The 17,787-nt window shown below is 42.7% G+C and overlaps 1 protein-coding gene across 1 annotated transcript in view; it reads right to left on the reverse strand.

Annotated features, from left to right (window-relative positions):
* Nucleotides 1-266: 266 nt before the first annotated feature.
* RGS5 (regulator of G protein signaling 5) overlaps nucleotides 267-17,787 on the reverse strand; it is a 46,767-nt gene continuing 29,246 nt past the window's right edge. Inside the window, exons 3-5 of the mRNA XM_008685711.2 lie at nucleotides 16,573-16,634; nucleotides 7,491-7,657; nucleotides 267-4,930 (exon numbers count right to left, since the gene is read on the reverse strand). Coding sequence (XP_008683933.1) covers nucleotides 4,769-4,930; nucleotides 7,491-7,657; nucleotides 16,573-16,634 — 391 coding nt within the window. The 3' untranslated portion in view covers nucleotides 267-4,768. The remainder of the gene's footprint in view (nucleotides 4,931-7,490; nucleotides 7,658-16,572; nucleotides 16,635-17,787) is intronic.

Genomic DNA, 17,787 nt, shown 5'->3' on the forward strand with positions numbered 1-17,787 from the left:
AATGTGTTTAGTTTTAACAGTGAACAGCAAGGTCAATAAGTTGCCAACAAAAAGTAGTCAACAGAGTGTATGAGTCTGGGGTACTTTGTATCTCCCTTTCTGAGTTTTGCTGTCAGGCTATATTACAATTGATGCTTATTAGGATAAGGATTATCCCAATGGATCGAGGGCTCACCCGGTGTAAAGAGCATAGTGAGCAAAAAAGCGTATCTTAAGGCATAGTTTCATATCAAGCACGTTGGGAAGTCAAGAACGACTCACAGAGGTGGTTATACAGCTATATATTTAATAAAATATATGTGATCATGGTTACAGATACATGTTTAGTGCTTTATTTATCACGAAGCTTGAGTCACATAGTACACAACATATTGACTACAACATCAGAAGACCAACACAATCGTTTCTAAATGAAAAACTTACGGGATAAATGCTGACAGATGGATTTTCATCCTTTCATTTCTACCACTGTCCCTGGGACGTGTCTCCTGAGGATGTGGGTTCCAGAATTTCAAAAAAAAATTTAGTTTTCCCAAGTCCTGATACTATATGACATATAAAGAACTTTTAGCAAACAATGATCCGGATTACTTCCCTCCATTGGAAAATTTCTCAGCATTTCCCACTGCTTTGCCTATGCCTCGGCTTATGCATTTTCTTAGACAGGAAGTTAACTGCGTTTAATGTATCTTATTACATAATTGTGATTAGATTCTGCTATTTTAAATGTTTCCTCTTGCAGGGGGAAGAGAGGAAGGGAGGTAGAGGGGTGGTTGGGGAGGGAAAATACCTCAGGTGAGAAAACAAGTAACTTGCAAGAGGCTTCTTAAACTGGATTTGAATAAACTTGATGTGTAGTTTCTCTACTGGAAAAATAAGATAAGAAGATTATTATTAAACTGTGAGGTGAGGATAATATTCCCAAGATTTTTTTTCCCTTCACTCTCTGCTCTGAGTTTCCATTCAAAGCTGCAAATGTCCTCAGCCAGAAGAGTTGATCTTTTCAGTTCCACGATGGTTCACTGATCCTGGGGAAAGCTTTTCCTTGGGTATCAGTTGCTCCAGTCTGCCACATGCCCTATTTGGACGAAAGTATGTTGAACCCAAGCAGCGGTTGCTAAATTATTACCTGAAGAGCCCCTTCCCAAGCAAGTGTTACGTACATACTTGTCTAATAGAATGGAGACCAGAAAACCAGAGAGGTCTAGTGACAAGCCAGTCGGGATACACTGAGATGCATGAAGACCTCAGGTCCAGAACCTGCATAGAGTTCCCTGGCTCTTGGGTTTAGACGTTTGGATGTTGGAAACGCAGTTCTCCACTCCCTGCTCCCCTGCACAGGCAGGCCAAGTGGGGAAAGCAGATCCTCTGTGTCCGTTCTTCCTTCTAATCAGGACTCTGTAGGATTTGAAAATGGAGTTCCTCGTCCAGCTGCCTTGTGAGCCAAGGAAATGCCTTGTTTGCAAATTGCAGTGATGACAGCCAGAAGTGGTTTGATTTTCAGTCAAGGGGAGCTGTTCTTAAATGTTTCCTAGTAAATGGATTGACTTCATAGGTTTGGGCACTCCCTTCTTCACTACTACCCTTCCCTCCTTTCACCCCTTTCCACACGCTTGATGTTATTGATGTGAAAGCAAAGGGACTGAAAGGCCTCAGTTCTCCATCTCAGAAGGTCTGTCTGGGAGAAGAGCGTGTTCGTTTGTGTGTCGTTCACGTGAACAAGCACTGCTTTAGTAGATAAACACAGCCTCTTAATTTCCTCTAGAACCAACAGTCTAACTCTTTACTCTGGTCCAATTTGGACCCTAAACGGGCGCCCACCCCAAACTGTATCAAACCCAGACAGAAAATCTTAGGTTGTGGGCCATTCCCTGGCCTCATCTTGGGTTTCTTTCAAGAGTGAGAAGTGTATACTCCTCTTCCCATTGGCCACAGTTTGGCTCCGCTACCTCTCTACTTCCCAGGTCACTTACACCTGTAGTTCCATTTCCACACGGGAGGAAAAGGAAAGCACCAAGCACCTCAGGACTCTTGCATTAAGTTTCTTGCTTTCCCAGAAATTTACTCAAGAGAAAGTGGGGAGGGAGGTGGGGAGGGAGAGGGAGTGATAAAGAGAGGTTACACATTTCTTTTTTTCCTGGAAAGACCATCCCAGTTTTTCTAATTTCCCAGAACTAAAAGAATGTTATTTTCTTTGTGTTACTGTGGAAACTTCCAGTAACACTGTTTTTTTTTTTTTCTTTTTCCCAAGTTTAAAAACACTTTAAAAAGATTTGAAAGAACCTTTCTCAGGCAATTGTGATATGTGTGTTTTCTCATTTTGGGTTGTGATACTTGTATTCCTTTTAGTTGTATCACTTCATGTGTTAGAAGAGTTTCTAATGTGTGTGTAAACTATAAATTTAAAATCATATATACAGATAAATATATATTACATGCCATCGTTTGACTGGAAAGGATTCAATCTTTTTTTTCCTTCGCCGACTGCCCTCAGGGTGATGCTTTTCCTGCCCTTCGCTTCCTGAGTTCAGCCTATGAGAAGGGGAAGACCCTCCTTACCCCCCACTCACAAGTCCTACCCACTGACATAGGGTCTGTAGTCCATTCGAGAATACCATTAATCTGGGTCTGTGTAACGTCAACCACCTGGGTGAGCTCCGTAATATCTAGTACATTCTTGGGCATTTTCAAACATTTGGCTCTTTGAAACCAAGTGAAAAAAAAAAAGTTTTGAATTTTCAATTCAATTAACATTTTGCTTAAAAATGCTTTGGTATCCAAGAACAATAACTCACCTAGATCCTTGGGTTCTTAACATTTCTAGCTGCGTGAGAAAGTCAAGGGCTGGAGATTTGATACTGATTTGGGCAGTGTAGACGGATGCTGAGCAAGGTGGTGCCAGGAGGCTCTGCTCTGAGTTGTATCACTTCTCCACAAACGTATGTGGGGAGGGCTTCTCGATGCTCACTGGACTAGCTGTCGACTATGAAGTGAGCAATATTTCCAACAATGAATGGACTCTTACTACACTGACAACTGTTGGCGGTGGACCCACTCACTCCAACCCGCTCTCAGAATGTGAAATGGCAAGTATTCAGGAGGACATGCTGTCCTTCAAAAGAGCAAACACAGAGAAGAGCCAACCAACACCGCCAGCGTTCACCTGCAGACTGCAGTGACACGGCTGCTTCGCTTTCAGAATTCTCAGGAAACAACAGAATACATGGGCCATAAACATGAAAAATTAGGAGTATGTGGAGGAGAAAGGAATGTGAAAGGAGGAAATGCAAGACTAAACAATATGATCTTCTCCTTCAACATTTCAGAATTTTATCCATCCCTTCACAGACACTTTCTTTCAAAATGAACTCAACGTCCTCATCTTGGCTAGCCTCGTACGTGGTTAGCTTGCTTCTCCTTATTACTAAATTATGTAAATCACTACTTAATCAAATCTACTAAAGAAAAAAAAAAGAAATCTAGCAAGACTTTAATAATGAAAGACAGAATTAAAAGGTTAAACCTACTTAAAAAATCATGACTTGGCAGTCAGCTGCGTGCAAGGCACGTTGGGGCATAAATGTGCACTTTGAGGGTAAGTACGATCCACTAACACAGGGAGCAAAATAGGGAGGCAAGATGGGGTTGCTAAAAAAAAAAAAAAAGTCACACTATTTTGCAAAATTCAGGGTCCTTTGCAACTCTGTCTTACTTAGAAAGCCTCTACATATAGTCAAATTAATTTTTCTAAAGATAATTTGGTATTTTGAAGATAATCGTCATTTCCTAAACAAACAGATGGCATCATAGGGTGATTAACCATTTTAGGCTTGACAGAATGTTTCCATTTTAGCGTATAGATCTCCTGATACTGAGGTAAGGGACATTGTGCTGGACAGCATCTGTTTTACTTGACATGATTGAAGTTGAAAATTTTGGAATTTTCTACTCACATGGATTTAAAATAATTTGAAAATTGAAACATTGGGCCTAAATACAAGAGGCATATATACATTTATTAAATACTCCGTTGCCAGGTCATTGATTTAATACAGAATATGGTAACTGGGTGGGGGGAATTATGAGAGAGGTATAAAGAAAGACTCAATATGGATTGTGTTCATATCCATTTTGTATAAACACAACACATTCATGTTTGTATCTCTTGTTAGTGATCTCCGGCCAACACAAAGACGCTCTAAAGGGAAAATTGGTATTTTAAATAACGTATTTGCTTAAAAAATCAAATAACGGCTGCCTCATAAAATCCGTTTCGCCTTTTACTAACCAAAGTCAGAAATACAGGGGTGATTGCCCCTGGGTCAGAATGAAAACAACAAATGAGATCAATTAATCTCACTTGAAATTGGTCTTTCTACCTCCACATTCTTTTCAGGCCAGTTTAGGCACAGATTCATTACCCAAACCAAATAGATCTACATTCAATGATGTCATATTCTTGTCTTATATTTGCTTGCCTTCAGCAGAATTTTTCTCTGATTCTGTTTAGCTGTGACAAGAACACACGGAGTAGAACTTAATTAAGGTCGGGACAGGAAGAAGAACCCCGGGAAAGGAAGGCATTCAGACAACAGATAAACCACCAAACCAAAGTGCACAAAAAGAGTAAGCAACCCCCCTGGGATTTTCCCTGTTTGGGTGTCTTTGAACGAAGCTGCTACGGGAAGATACGCAGGTTGCTGGAAAATGCTAGGGTTATTAAGGAGGAAAGAGCTCACAGGGTGATTGCCATAGCCCAGCTGAATTACTACTTGACTAATTCCTGGTAAAACTCAGAGCGCACAAAGCGAGGCAGTGAATCCTTTTCCATCAGGGCATAGATTCTCTTCTGGGCCACATCAAAGCTGCTCAGGGAAGGTTCCACCAGGTTCTTCATGGTGATGTCTTTTGTGAAGTGATCGATATTCACCTGTGGGCCAGGAAGCAGGGTCAGGAGTCAGCACGGGTTGCGGGATTTGATGACGGGTGGGGAGGGAAGTGGAATTTGTCGCCCATAAAACACATGAGGGGCAGAGGGTCCTAAAAAGTGAGACACATCATTTCTGTTTTATAGGTAATGGGGTAAGGCAAGGGACGCTCCAAGACACGCACGAGTCAGATTAAGATCCAAGCTGCGTTAGACACCTGCCAGGTGTCAGACCCTCCACCGACAGCTAGTACGTGCATACCGCATTGAACCATCACGAGATATATATATATATATATAGATAGATAGATAGATAGATAGATAGATAGATATATCTACATCTATCTATCTATCTATCTATCTATCTATCTCCAGTGGCTTTCTCAAGGTCACAGAGCTAAGATGTATAAATTGCATCCAAGACTCAGAATTTGAATCCAGGTGTCCTGATGCCCAATCCCTCAACTTTTCTTCCACAGCGTTTGATTTCACACCTGATGGAGACAGTGAAGAGGAGAGAGGAAACCTGCCCAGAACCCAGGACCTCATGCATGCCTCTGGAGGAGCAAGGAAACTTGGTCTTTCCTGAAACAAACCAGGAAATGGTGCTTTTGACAGAATAGCAATAAGAATAGCAGCTACTGTTTATTGAGTGCTTCTTCTGTGCAGGCTCCTTGCTGGGAACGTTACTTTAACAGGCTCCATGCTGATGAACCCACTTAACCTCACACCTCTGAGGCAGAAACTGACATCTACGGCTTACAACTGAGGAGCAGAATGTTATGTGATTTGCTCAAGGTCCAAAGTGGTAGAGAGGATTCAAAAGCTTAGCAATGTAGCTTTTAACCAGTAGACTGCAGTGTTGGAGGGCATCGTGGCTTGTAGGTCCTGAGTGCTGTGTTGACACATTGCACAATTTCTGGGGACACCATTCATTTTAGGGTCCATGTGAATGGTCCCCTAGAGTTGTGCAGTGTACAGCCTGCATGGACGTGCCTGAGTGTGATTTGAGGGAAATCACTGTTTATCATCTTGTGTGCTTTAAGGACCCTTAAGCTATCTGGCTGTAAAACAGAAAGAAACCATCCAAATCGGCCTGTGGTTCTGCATTGGAACACTGGAGAACGTTTCAGATCTCTCTTGGGCTGCTAGAGGTCCTCGGGGCTGAGAAAAACTAGCTGGGCTTAGAGGATGTTGGTGTGGCTGCAGGGAGCAGGGACAAAAGCCTGATGGGGGAGGGCCAGGCCAGAATAAGCTGGCAGGGGCACGAACTGTGCTCCAAGGTCCAGGATGGAGGAGTTGAGACTGGTGAGATTTCCGCGGTGAGAGGGGCTGAAGTGCTTTCTGCAGGGGCGGGGAAGACGATACAGGGCAGCCTCAGAGCTGACGTCCAGGGCCTGCCTCTCATGTGAAGACTCCGAGCCCAATGAGGTCAAGTCACATGCCCACTAACGCTCAGGAGGGACAGGCCGTGGTGTACACCTCTCTGTTCCCCGTCTGTTATTCTTTCGGCCACGCTGAAGCCATGCTTCTTCCTTCTCTTACGCTGAGTATATACTGAGCTAGGGAGGCACTTCTACTCAGGATGGTTGAACACCAAAGAAGTATAAGGCTCTTTCCTGATCTTAATGTTTGAAAGAAGGGATGTCTTGGGCAACTCGGTGGCTTGGTTGGTTGGGCAACTGACTCTTGGTTTTGGCTCCGGTCATGATCTCAGGGTCGTGCAATCGAGCCCCATGTCAGGCTCCCCGCTCGGCAGGGAGTCTGCTTGAGGTCCACTCTCCATCTCCCTCTGCCTCTCCCCCTCCTCAAATAAATAAATGTCTTAAAAAAATTACAAAGAAGAGATTAAATTAAAATTAATTAAATTAAAACTTAATTAATTAATTAATTAAAACGCTAACATGTTGTATCCAGCGACGAATAACTGCTATTTATCTATTACTTTGACGTGCATTGGCCTCCTCTAATGAATCATTCTGGTAAATATTCATCTGTTTGCTGAGCCAGGAAAATATTACTGCATTACTTTCAGATATGGTCAAACGACAATTTGCAGTGTATGAATTATCTGCATATTGAACTATGCGTGGCCATTTCTCTTTTCAAAATCTTAGTTCCAATTCTTACCACCGTGTTTCCCCACCAGTTGCTCCTGGGAAAAGTCTGAGGTGAATATTCAGAGAGACAAAATTGAGATTGTTACTTGCTGCGCAAGTGTGTCATGTGGGCCAATCGGCTACGCGTCAACAGGAACTGGTAAATTTTCCTTCAAAATACAAGACTTGGAGAATTTTTAAAGTCACAACAGCTGCAGTTTTAAACGTGTTCTTGGCACATCTGCATACATGTATGTGAGATGTTTCCAGCGAAGGGGGCCGAGGATGGGAGAACTTTAATCAGGGACCCGTCCGAAGTCACACGTGGAGGAAGGCCTGGGATCGGGATGTCTGTGTCCGTTCACCTGACTGCTTACGGTGCTCCAGGAGCACGGTTCCCATCCTCTCTGCTGCGCAGCTCAGAGAACGACGGCCACACTCACCCACCTACCCACAAGACCTACCTCTCTAGGAGCCTCTGTTTGGATGAATTCTTCATACATTTTCTTTGCCTTCTCAGCCATCTTGGCAGGGGACTTGATCTTCTTGTAGTCCTCACAGGCAAGCCAGAACTCAAGGTTTTCCTCACTGAATTCAGACTTCAGGAAACTTTTGAAGCTGGTAAGTCCATCTAGCGAGGGAAAGATTGGTTGGATGGATAAATACATACGTACTACATTTATACATACACGTATTATAAATTTATCTAACACGTATTACACATTTATTATACATTTGCTTGCTTGTTAACGAACACTATGTCCTGTATAGCCTCGGGTCATTTATTACGTATTTCTGTCGCTTACGTAAAAACCTTACAAGTGTTAGCTCATTTACTCTCATTACAGACCCATGAGACAGGTGCTATTAATGTCCTGTTCTACAAATGAAAGAAGAGAAGTCAAGTCACTTGCTCTTAGTTAACCAGCGGGTAAGGGGCAGCGCCGGGGTTCAAATCCAGGCGGTCTGGATGTGGTGATGAAGGGTTACCCGTACACAGCATCAAGGAATCCTACGAGTGCGAATGCCATTCAGACACTTACCAATTACCGAAAAGAAAAAAATACATTTGAAACTTGGTTTGGCAGTGTAATACTGATGTTGATTATCACGTGCAAACGACTTACAGTCCTTTTTTTTTTTTTCCCTACGATGAGTTTTGAGTAGATATTATGCTCCAGGTACTCTGATAAGTCACTGTGGTAAGTAAAGTCATCATAGTTCCTGTCCTAATGGAGCTTATAGATTCTGGGAAAAGTAGAAAGAAAATGAAGAAACACAAACAACATTGACACAACAAAGGAAAAACCATATGAAAGATAGTCACAGAGTAACAGAAGGGTCTTAAGCTCATTTTAAGTTTAGGGAGGGCCCCATGAGAAAGGGACATTCAGTTTGAGATGCGAGGATGGGTGGGAAGGGACCCAATGAAGTTACCAAGCCCTGAGTAGTTTACTCTGCCCATCAATCATAGGTCAGCTTTTAAAACATACTGAATTTCATATAATTACAACTATTGTGATTGTGTTTTCAGTGTGCTGTAGACTTCATCTTACTTTAAAATATGTTTACATACATGTAATATATATATACATACATAAGCCCGTATAGAAATACGTCTACTAGGGGCTCTTGGGCCTGATCCCTGCGTTTCTTTTTCTTTCTTAACTTGCGCAGTGAGAGGTGAGTAGAAGGCAAGCTAAAGATTCAGGAAGGCACTAGAGAGGAATAAAGGAAAAATCACTCTGTATGTTCAATATTTTCCTCGTTTTTAAAACTAGGTATATATATTTTTTAAACCCAAAGTCCAACAAATGCATATCTATAGAGAGAACCCATGTTCACGTATTATCTAAGGAAAGTAGATTTCCAAAGGGAGGGGAGAAGAATTCCAGTTTTGCACAGACTGTCACAACCACTGGCCAGCTCTCCGTGCCACTTTGGCTCCCAGGGCAGAAGCAGGACGACTGTCACCAGTAAATACATCAGGGTCCAGTGTCATTGTAACTGGCTCCCATCAGGAGACACTCGTTCGCCATTCATTCTCCTTGGGGAACACATGCACGAACTGAACTCATTTCCTTTGACCTCATTTCCGTCTACTGGCCTTTCCCTCGACTATTTCTCTGTCCTGCTTCTTATAGACTCTCAGCTTCCACTCATTCATCCTCGCCGGACACACAGATTTCGTACAGCGTGTACATAGCGTGTGTGATGATTAAAACAGCATCTGTGGTTGTCTTTTTTTTTTTTTTCAATTTACCTTCAATACATTTTTATTGTCTCCATGCCCCTCACAGTCCCCCGCAACCACATTCCATTCCAAAGAAACAGAGTGGGTAAGTGATAATTAACTTAGATTAGCGTCACCAGCAATTTCTGGCTCTACACAAAACACTTTGCATTTTAATCCCCACTTTTGGTAGTTCACCTAAAAAAATTTTTTTTTAATTGTTCAGCATCTAAAAATACATCTGGGGGCGATGAATGGTGGGCATGATAAACAATTTGCTCTAGAAACCTCGCTTACTATAAAACCGTTTGGTAACATGCGTCTGGATAAAATCAGGTGTCTTTTCCCTCTCTCCCTGCCCATATTTTTTTTACTAAGGATTTTACTATATTTTTGGCATCATTTGTTCTAATTTAGTGACACCGGAGTCAACATATATGCTAAAAGAAGGTCAAAATCTCTCTGTCATGGTTAAAGTTTTCATGGTTTCTAAAACAAAAGGTGTCAGATAGTCTTTGTTGAAATGGAAAGATTCCCAGGCACTTTTTGCTGCCTGGAAATGACAGCAGGAATGAAGTCTTAGGAGCGCCCACGCAAGACTGTGGATGAAACTTTAACTTCGCAGAGTAAGTCTGTGGCTAATTTACTCTCATCCGGCCCATGTCCCCACAACCGATCAGGCACTCTGAATCACCCATTCCACATCTAAAGGTACAGATAAAATCCCAGTCCTCCCAAGTATTGTTATTTATGATCTGAGGACACATGCCAGGACTCCAGAACTATGTTAACGTTTACCAGGCCTCTGGGGGTGGGGGGTGCTTGGAAAATAACTTTCCAGTGAAGTAAGTCCATTTCCTGGGTACTGGCTTTATCACTCTCCTTGAATTGTACAATATTATTTCAAGGCTTTTTATCAATGCACTCACTTTGAACAGAGACTCATAAAATGGCTTTATACTCTATTGGTCTGGGAGATGCTTAAAGCTATTCTTTCTCTCCACTGGCTTTTGAGAATTCTCTGGATGGCCCCTTGGTAGGACCCTCAAGTCACTCTCCAGATACCTTCTCCTTCTTAGCCTCTGGGTTTCTACTGGTCTGTTCCCTAATACTCTCTGTTCAATTCCCATAACCCCTGAGGAAGTTCTCTTGGGTCAGAGCCAAATCGACTCCAGGAGGAGTTGTCTATTCTGCAAAGTTCACACACTTCTTCTCTGGCGCACACCCCTGCCAGCCCACTCCGCACCCTAAGGGAGCCCCCAACACACATCCCCGTAAATCCCCGCATTCTTCCCCCCTGAGCCGGCACAGAGCCTCAGGATCCTTGTCAACACAGCTCTCCAGGTGTCCAGCAACTCAGGCAGCAGAGGAAGCCCACCTGACCTCTGGTCTTGTGGCAGTAGTCTGGGAGCTGACCCACATTACAGTCCCAGAGCTGGCCCCAATGAATGGTGTCTCTTTTGACATCCAAGCAAAATAGCGTAGCGGCCCTAGCAAAGAACAAAATAGCCGGCTATATTTTCCTTTGAAAATAGAAGGAGTGTTAGGCAGAGCCAAGGCAGTTTGGTATAATAAAAATATCGAAAACGAGATTAGAATAAATCTCTTTTCCTAGAGGAAAGACAGTGAAATTCAATGAACAGGCAGCTGGTAGGTGCCACTGCGTAGCTCGCTGGCTCAGAGCACGGGCTCTGGCGTCAAGGCTGCATGCGGGGGACCCTGCGCACCGCAGAACCACAGTAACTCGGGCAAGTTTGGCACGCTTTCCGAGCCTCTGCTGCCTCATCTGTTGAGCGGATATACTCATGGAACCCACCTGATACGGTTGCTGTAAGGAGTCAGTAATTCGTGTAAAGCTCTTATATGGTGTCGAACAGGAGAGCCCGCTCAGTGAGTGCTGGCTTTCATCATTATTATTCACGCCCAATTTAAAATTAATCTCTAATCACCATCTAAAACCCAACTGAAATGTTGCCTCATATGGGAGGTATACTACCCTGCACTTGCTCTCGAAGATTCTATCATGATGAGGGAAGAGCTCACTTTGTTCTTTGTTGAAACTGTCGCTTACCTGCTGCTCTTCTCTGAGAGTTTCATTTACTTTTGCCTCTCTTTCACATCCCTCCTTCTAGTCTAAATCTGTGCCTAACTTTTTTTTTTTTTTTTTACGAGAGAGAGAGAGAGAGAGAGAGAGAGCGCGAGCGTGAGTGGGTGGAGGGGGCCAATGGGAGGGGCAGAGGGGGAGAGAGAGACAGACTCTCAAGCAGGCTCCACACTCAGCACAGAGCCCAACACGAGGCTCGTGACCCTGAGATCATGACCTGAACTGAAATCAAGAGTTGGCCGCTTAACCAACTGAGTCACCCAGGCGCCCCTATGCTTAACATTTAATAGATTTGTGCTGAACTAAATAAGACCCATTAAGGGAAGCATTTGCTTTCAAGTCACAGAACCAAAGAACAGAAACTTAGAAGAAAAATAAATTTTCTGCTACCACTCTAATGTTTTGTTTCCTAAGCAAGTTACCTAACCTCAGTTTGCTTTTCTGAAAAATAGAGATTGTTACTGTACCTAAGTCCTAGAATTATTACACTCATTAAATAAACCAAGATATGCAAAGTGCTTTGGACAGTGCCTGGTCCATTGTGAATAATACATGGAAGCTCTTGCTTATATCATTATCATTATTGCTTTAAAGAAATTTGTGGCTGCCAGGAAGACGAGGGCATAGATGAGCCAGGAAAGAGAAGGGAGAATAGTGGAATCCAAAGAGAGAGAAGCAGAAGGCGGAGGCAAAGATAGGAAAAAAGAGAGCAAGAGAGAGAGCAAGAGATAGAAAGAGAGCAAGAGAAGGCTAGATCCAGGCTCTTCCATTCCCCATGGTAGGAGTCCAAATCTCAAGGGTATCTCAGGAAATATTCTGACCTTTTGGAGCTCCTGGGAAAAAAAGAATTCACATAAAATCTTTGCTACTATTAGATTGTGTTTCATTCCTCCTCTGCTTTTAAAGACAGTCACGTGGAGAAATTTAATGTCACTGTCTTACTTAAGCACCCAGGTGCAATCTGTTTTTGTGTTTAATGAACAACATATTGGTTATTTGTCCCATGGACCTAATGAAAACAGATGGCGTCACCTACAGAATTGAACACAAAACGTGTAAGAAATTGACGTACTTTCAAAACAGAGTCAAATACACTGGAGGATTAAAAATGATTTTTTAAAGGAGGAAAGGTAAGAGGAATCTTGTTAGCTGGAAAAGAAGATTGAGTAGCACGTTAATTATCTTATTTTTAAGAGGTTAGGTACCAACTGATTTCATTTCCACTCAAGAAAAATGTGGATTTAAGGAATACTTGGGAACTCTATCAATTGTGAGTCAATATCCTAGATTAGCGGAACAGAATGCCAAACGTTCTTTATAAATCAGCTTAGGTGCCACTTCTCAAGGTGAAATGGTTTCGCTTATCCAATCAAAAATGCAAGAAGAGATTGTGGTGTTTCAAATGCGTCAATTTCTCAAATGTATCTTTCTCTGTTACCTATTTGGCATCAATCACAGCTAAGGTTAGAGATTTCTGATTATAGACTATTAGTTTTAGTCAAATAAAAGCATCTCAGGAGAACCAAGTTGCTGAAGTTTGGCTGAAATTTATTCACGAGGCACAGTAGCTGGTGTTGGGAGAGTAGGTCAAACGTTGTTCTGAAGGTTGATGGGGCCAGTGTAGAATTATTTGGGCGTGACAATCTTTCCATTAGTCCTTCTCTAGGGATAGCTAGACAAAGAGAAGCAGAGAGCAAAGACAACATAGCAAGAGAGAGAGACAGAGCAAGAAGGGGAGTCATGGAGAAAAGCAGGGCAGAGGGGGAAATGGGAAAATAAACACAGAGATAGTAAGAGCAGAGAACTAGACTTGGAGAGAGAGAGGCTGTCTTATTTACTAATGGCCTTTCCTCCCTTAGGGCATGGCTCTTCTTTGTTTCCGTGAGATCTCTCTACTCATACCAGAACCCCTCCTTTTCACTTGAGCTAGTTTGAATATAAAGATACCCTTTCAAAGGAAGAATTTTGACCTCAATGATTATCAAACGCATTTCCACTTATCACTTGGGGAAATCAATTGCCCGAGTTTTAAAAATGTTAATTACCCCTTCTGATTACCCCCCTTTCTTTATCCCTTTCTCTGCTTGACTTATTTCACTTAGCATTATCTCCTCCAGTGCCATCCATGTTGCAGCAAATGTTGAGAAATTGTTGTTTTTGATAGCTGAACAATATTCCATTGTATATATGGACCACAACTTCTTAATTCAGTCATCTGTTGAAGGGGATCTCGGCTCCTTCCACGATTTAGCTATTGTGGACAGAGCTGCTATGAACATTGGGGTGCATATAGCCCTTCTCTTCACTACGTCTGTATCATCAGAAGGCGGAATGAAGCATGAGAGACTATGGACTCTGAGAAACAAACTGCGGGCTTCAGAGGGGAGGGGGGTGGGGGAATGGGATAGGCTGGTGATGGGTAGTAAGGAGGGCACGTATTGCATGGTGCACTGGGTGTTATACGCAACTAACGAATCATGGAACTTTACATCAAAAACCAGGATGTACTGTATGGTGACTAACATAATATAATAAAAAAATATTTAAAAAAACGTTAATTACTTAGGAGGATAATTATGTAGAATTTAAGATTATATGGGCACTCTCAATCTCTAAAACAAATAAATGAATCTTTTAAAAGAAGATTATATGGACATACACACATATACACAGATACATACTATGTAACACATATATATGCATATGTAATTTTTAAATATATATAATTAAGTGAAATGTGAATATTATATATAGATATCTATGCAAACACACACCCGTGAATATATATTTTCCCCATTGACAAGTAGAAAATATTACTGTGAGAATCTCGGCCTCAAGGTCACACCATGGTAATTATCTATTTGCAACCTGAAAGACTTCAGTCTCTCCACAAATGCTAAGGTGTTAACACTGACTCTGGCTTAACTTTTACCCCTATCTTTCTTACACCAATAGCTCCCTGTCTCCTACAGTCCTGAAACATATAAACGTGTGGCCCGAAGGATTAGCATGACTGAAAAGGATTGTATATGGGCACACAAATATATACCCTTCTCCTTAATGGTTTTGCAAACATGAAAATAGTTCTGCTAATTCTCGGGGTTTCTTGAACATAGCAAGATATACCTGCACCCACGATACTGAGCATTCATAATGCATCAATATACCTTCCGTCGGATTGCAATTGGCCCCAAAACCATTGTGTAAGACAAGAAATAAGTCAATTGGGGGCGCCTGGGTGGCACAGCGGTTAAGCGTCTGCCTCTGGCTCAGGGTGTGATCGCGGTGTTGTGGGATCGAGCCCCACATCAGGCTCTTCCGCTATGAGCCTGCTTCTTCCTCTCCCACTCCCCCTGCTTGTGTTCCCTCTCGCTGGCTGTCTCTATCTCTGTCGAATAAATAAATAAAATCTTAAAAAAAAAAAAAAGAAAGAAGTCAATTGATAAACATATATATTTTTCTCTTGGTGGACCTCATGGGGTTTCTGGGTCCAGCATATTAATGAATGAATTCATTCATTCACCCACCCATTAAGTCAACAAGCATTTACTGAACACTTTATATGTGTCCGGGCAGGGTATTCTGTTTACCACAAGCAATACAAAGAGAATCAGAAGTGGATAAGATTAAGAAAGTTATGAAGTCGAGGTTTTGCTGTTCTGCCTCCAGATGTAAGATAATGATTCTATCTCAGGTAAACAGAAGCTTCCCTACCAAAAACAAGACATAAAAATAATTTCATTCACAATTCAACATATGTTCTTTGCTATCTACTCTGGGCCTATTGACCATGATGCTCCTGTGAGAAATATTTTTTTAAATCCTTATTTTTGCAAAGCGTCTAACAAAGTTTCATATGCCATTCTTGGGGTAAAGATGGAGAAATATGGGTTGGCTATCTTAAATTGAATCGTATTCTTTTTTTTTATTTTTATTTTTTTAAGATTTTTATTTATTTATGTGACAGAGAGACAGCCAGCGAGAGAGGGAACACAAGCAGGGGGAGTGGGAGAGGAAGAAGCAGGCTCCCAACGGAGAAGCCTGATGTGGGGTTCGATCCCAGAATGCTGGGGTCACGCCCTGAGCCGAAGGCAGACGCTTAACGACTGAGCCACCCAGGTGCCCCAAATTGAATCGTATTCTTAAAACAAACTATTCAACAAATTTATTCTCCCCATATTGTGTGCTTCTTATTGGGAGATTATTCAGATCAAAAGATTGAGACGTGGCTGTCACTGAGTTTATAATCTATCATAGGAGGGAGGTGCCTATGAAAAAGTACACGGTAGCAAGTATTAAGCAGGAGAAAAGTTGTGCAGACAGATGCTCTGGCAGCTCAGAGGGAGATCATTCTGGATGGCCAAGAAAGACCAGGCCTTCAGTGTTTAGATTCCCTTTTATAGGAGAGGAAGAATTTCGACAGATAGAGATATGAATACAAAGTGTTCCAGCCAAAAGGATTGCATGCAGAAATTCCCGAGGGAGGAGAGAACACTTCAGTGTGACTGCAGACCAGTCATCGAGTTATCCTGGAGAATCTTGAACATTGGAAACTTGAACTTGAAACCGTAGGCCTTGGGAATCGGCAGGGATTTGCCTTAGGGGAAAGGCAAGTAGTGCTCAGGTGTATGGGGATTAGTCTGGAAACGGGCTCTTGCTGGCACTTCTGTCGTGTCTTGAATGAAGATAGAAAGGCAAGCACCACAAGAGGAAACCAAGGTTGGGGGAGAGAACAATCCACGTCTGGCCACAAAAGCAGTGAAGAGCACTTGAACTGGGACATAGTCGCCAATGCGTGCTTCCTAATCCCGGGACCTGCACATCGCTCTGGCCAACCCTTGTCAAGCCGTTATGAGGCTAAGCTGAAAAAGGCAGAAAGGCAGTATCTCTCTTTTACTGTTGCAAACATTAAGCACACGGGTCAAGCCACATGAATAAGCAGGACAGACGGGAAAACAACGTGCAATCCCGAGTCCTCAGGACATTTTATTTTCACATTGTCTGTCTTCCAGTGCAAGTAGACCTTCCTCTTCTCATGGGCTGGATGACCACACTCCCTTGACATCCTTCCCTTGCTGAGACCACTTTGAAAAATGGAAAAAATGTCAGAATTGGAGAAGAAGGACACAGGCAATACAAAGGTGATTTTTTTTTTTTTTTTTGCCTCTGTCTCTGCCCTGACCTTTTATAAAAGACAATTCCAACTTACAGTTGTTCTGCAGAAGTTTATCCAGGGAGTCACGCCACTGTAGGGCCTCATCCAGCGAGGGTCTAAATCAAGCGTTCAGCGGGGAAGAAAAAGCAACAGTCATGAGAAGGGAATTAACCACATTCACTGACAATGTCTTGGAACCACTTTCCTTAGAAACGATACATCCAGTGACCCATTCTCGGGACAAGGGAGTTTGAGTTATTTTCTTTCTAACAATCAGGTTTGGTGGTCTGGGTTTCCTTTCCCATATCAATACTGTATATTTTCTTTTTTTAAGATTTTATTTATTTATTTGAGAGAGCAAGAGAGCGAGAGCACAAGCAAGAGGAGCAGCAGAGGGAGAGGGAGAGGCAGGCTCCCCACTGAGCAGGGAGCCCGATGTGGGGCTCGATCCCAGGACCCTGGGATCATGACCTGAGCTGAAGTCAAATGTTTAACCAACTGAGCCACCCAAGTGCCCCGATATTGTGTATTTTCATGTCCTTTTGAACAATCTGTTTAGGTCTCTCTCTTTTTAGAAGTAAAGTCTATTTGCTGTGAAGCTGTGTCTTGACATTCTTATATACCCCATGACAGTATCTCCAATTGTGACCTTTTTCCCCCCAAATGTAACTGAATGAAATCCAGTCGCCCCGTTGTAGGGATAGAACTCACGTTCTCTGCCTCACCAGAGCTCCGCTCTACCCCTTTACCTGCCCAATTTAATCAGCAAAGGGCACTTGATTCCACGTCCCCACCCCCCTGCCATCAGTAAGGCTGCTGGAAGATGGAATGTGGGAGGCTGCTCACGGTGGAAATGTGATCGTGGTGCGTCTCCATTTTTAAAAACCTGGGTGCCTTTTCCCTGCTCAGTGAGGATAGGATAATGATTTTTAAAAGATTTTCTCTTTCTGAGAAGAAAAGTGGCCATGCATCGTGAATGCGAATGTTGCACATCGGTGTTCTAGATGCTGACTGAAAAGGAGAAGGTAATAGCCAACACCTAATTCCCCTTAGGCTGTTTTTATTTCCACATTTATCTATGCAGAAACCCTGCAGTTCTGTCGTTCTAACCACCAATGCTTCTCTCACAGCGGGAGAGCGTCAGGGCAGCCGCTGTTGTCTGGGGAAAATGGCTGACTGTGCTCTCCTGGGGCTCCCCTGCTCTAACCCTTGCTTTGTGATGTGGGTTCTTCCTTGTCAAATCACAAGAACTAACAGGGCATGTATTGG

This window comes from Ursus maritimus, unplaced genomic scaffold, assembly GCF_017311325.1.
Source record: "Ursus maritimus isolate PB19 unplaced genomic scaffold, ASM1731132v1 scaffold_2, whole genome shotgun sequence".
In the NCBI taxonomy this organism is placed as follows: domain Eukaryota; kingdom Metazoa; phylum Chordata; class Mammalia; order Carnivora; family Ursidae; genus Ursus; species Ursus maritimus.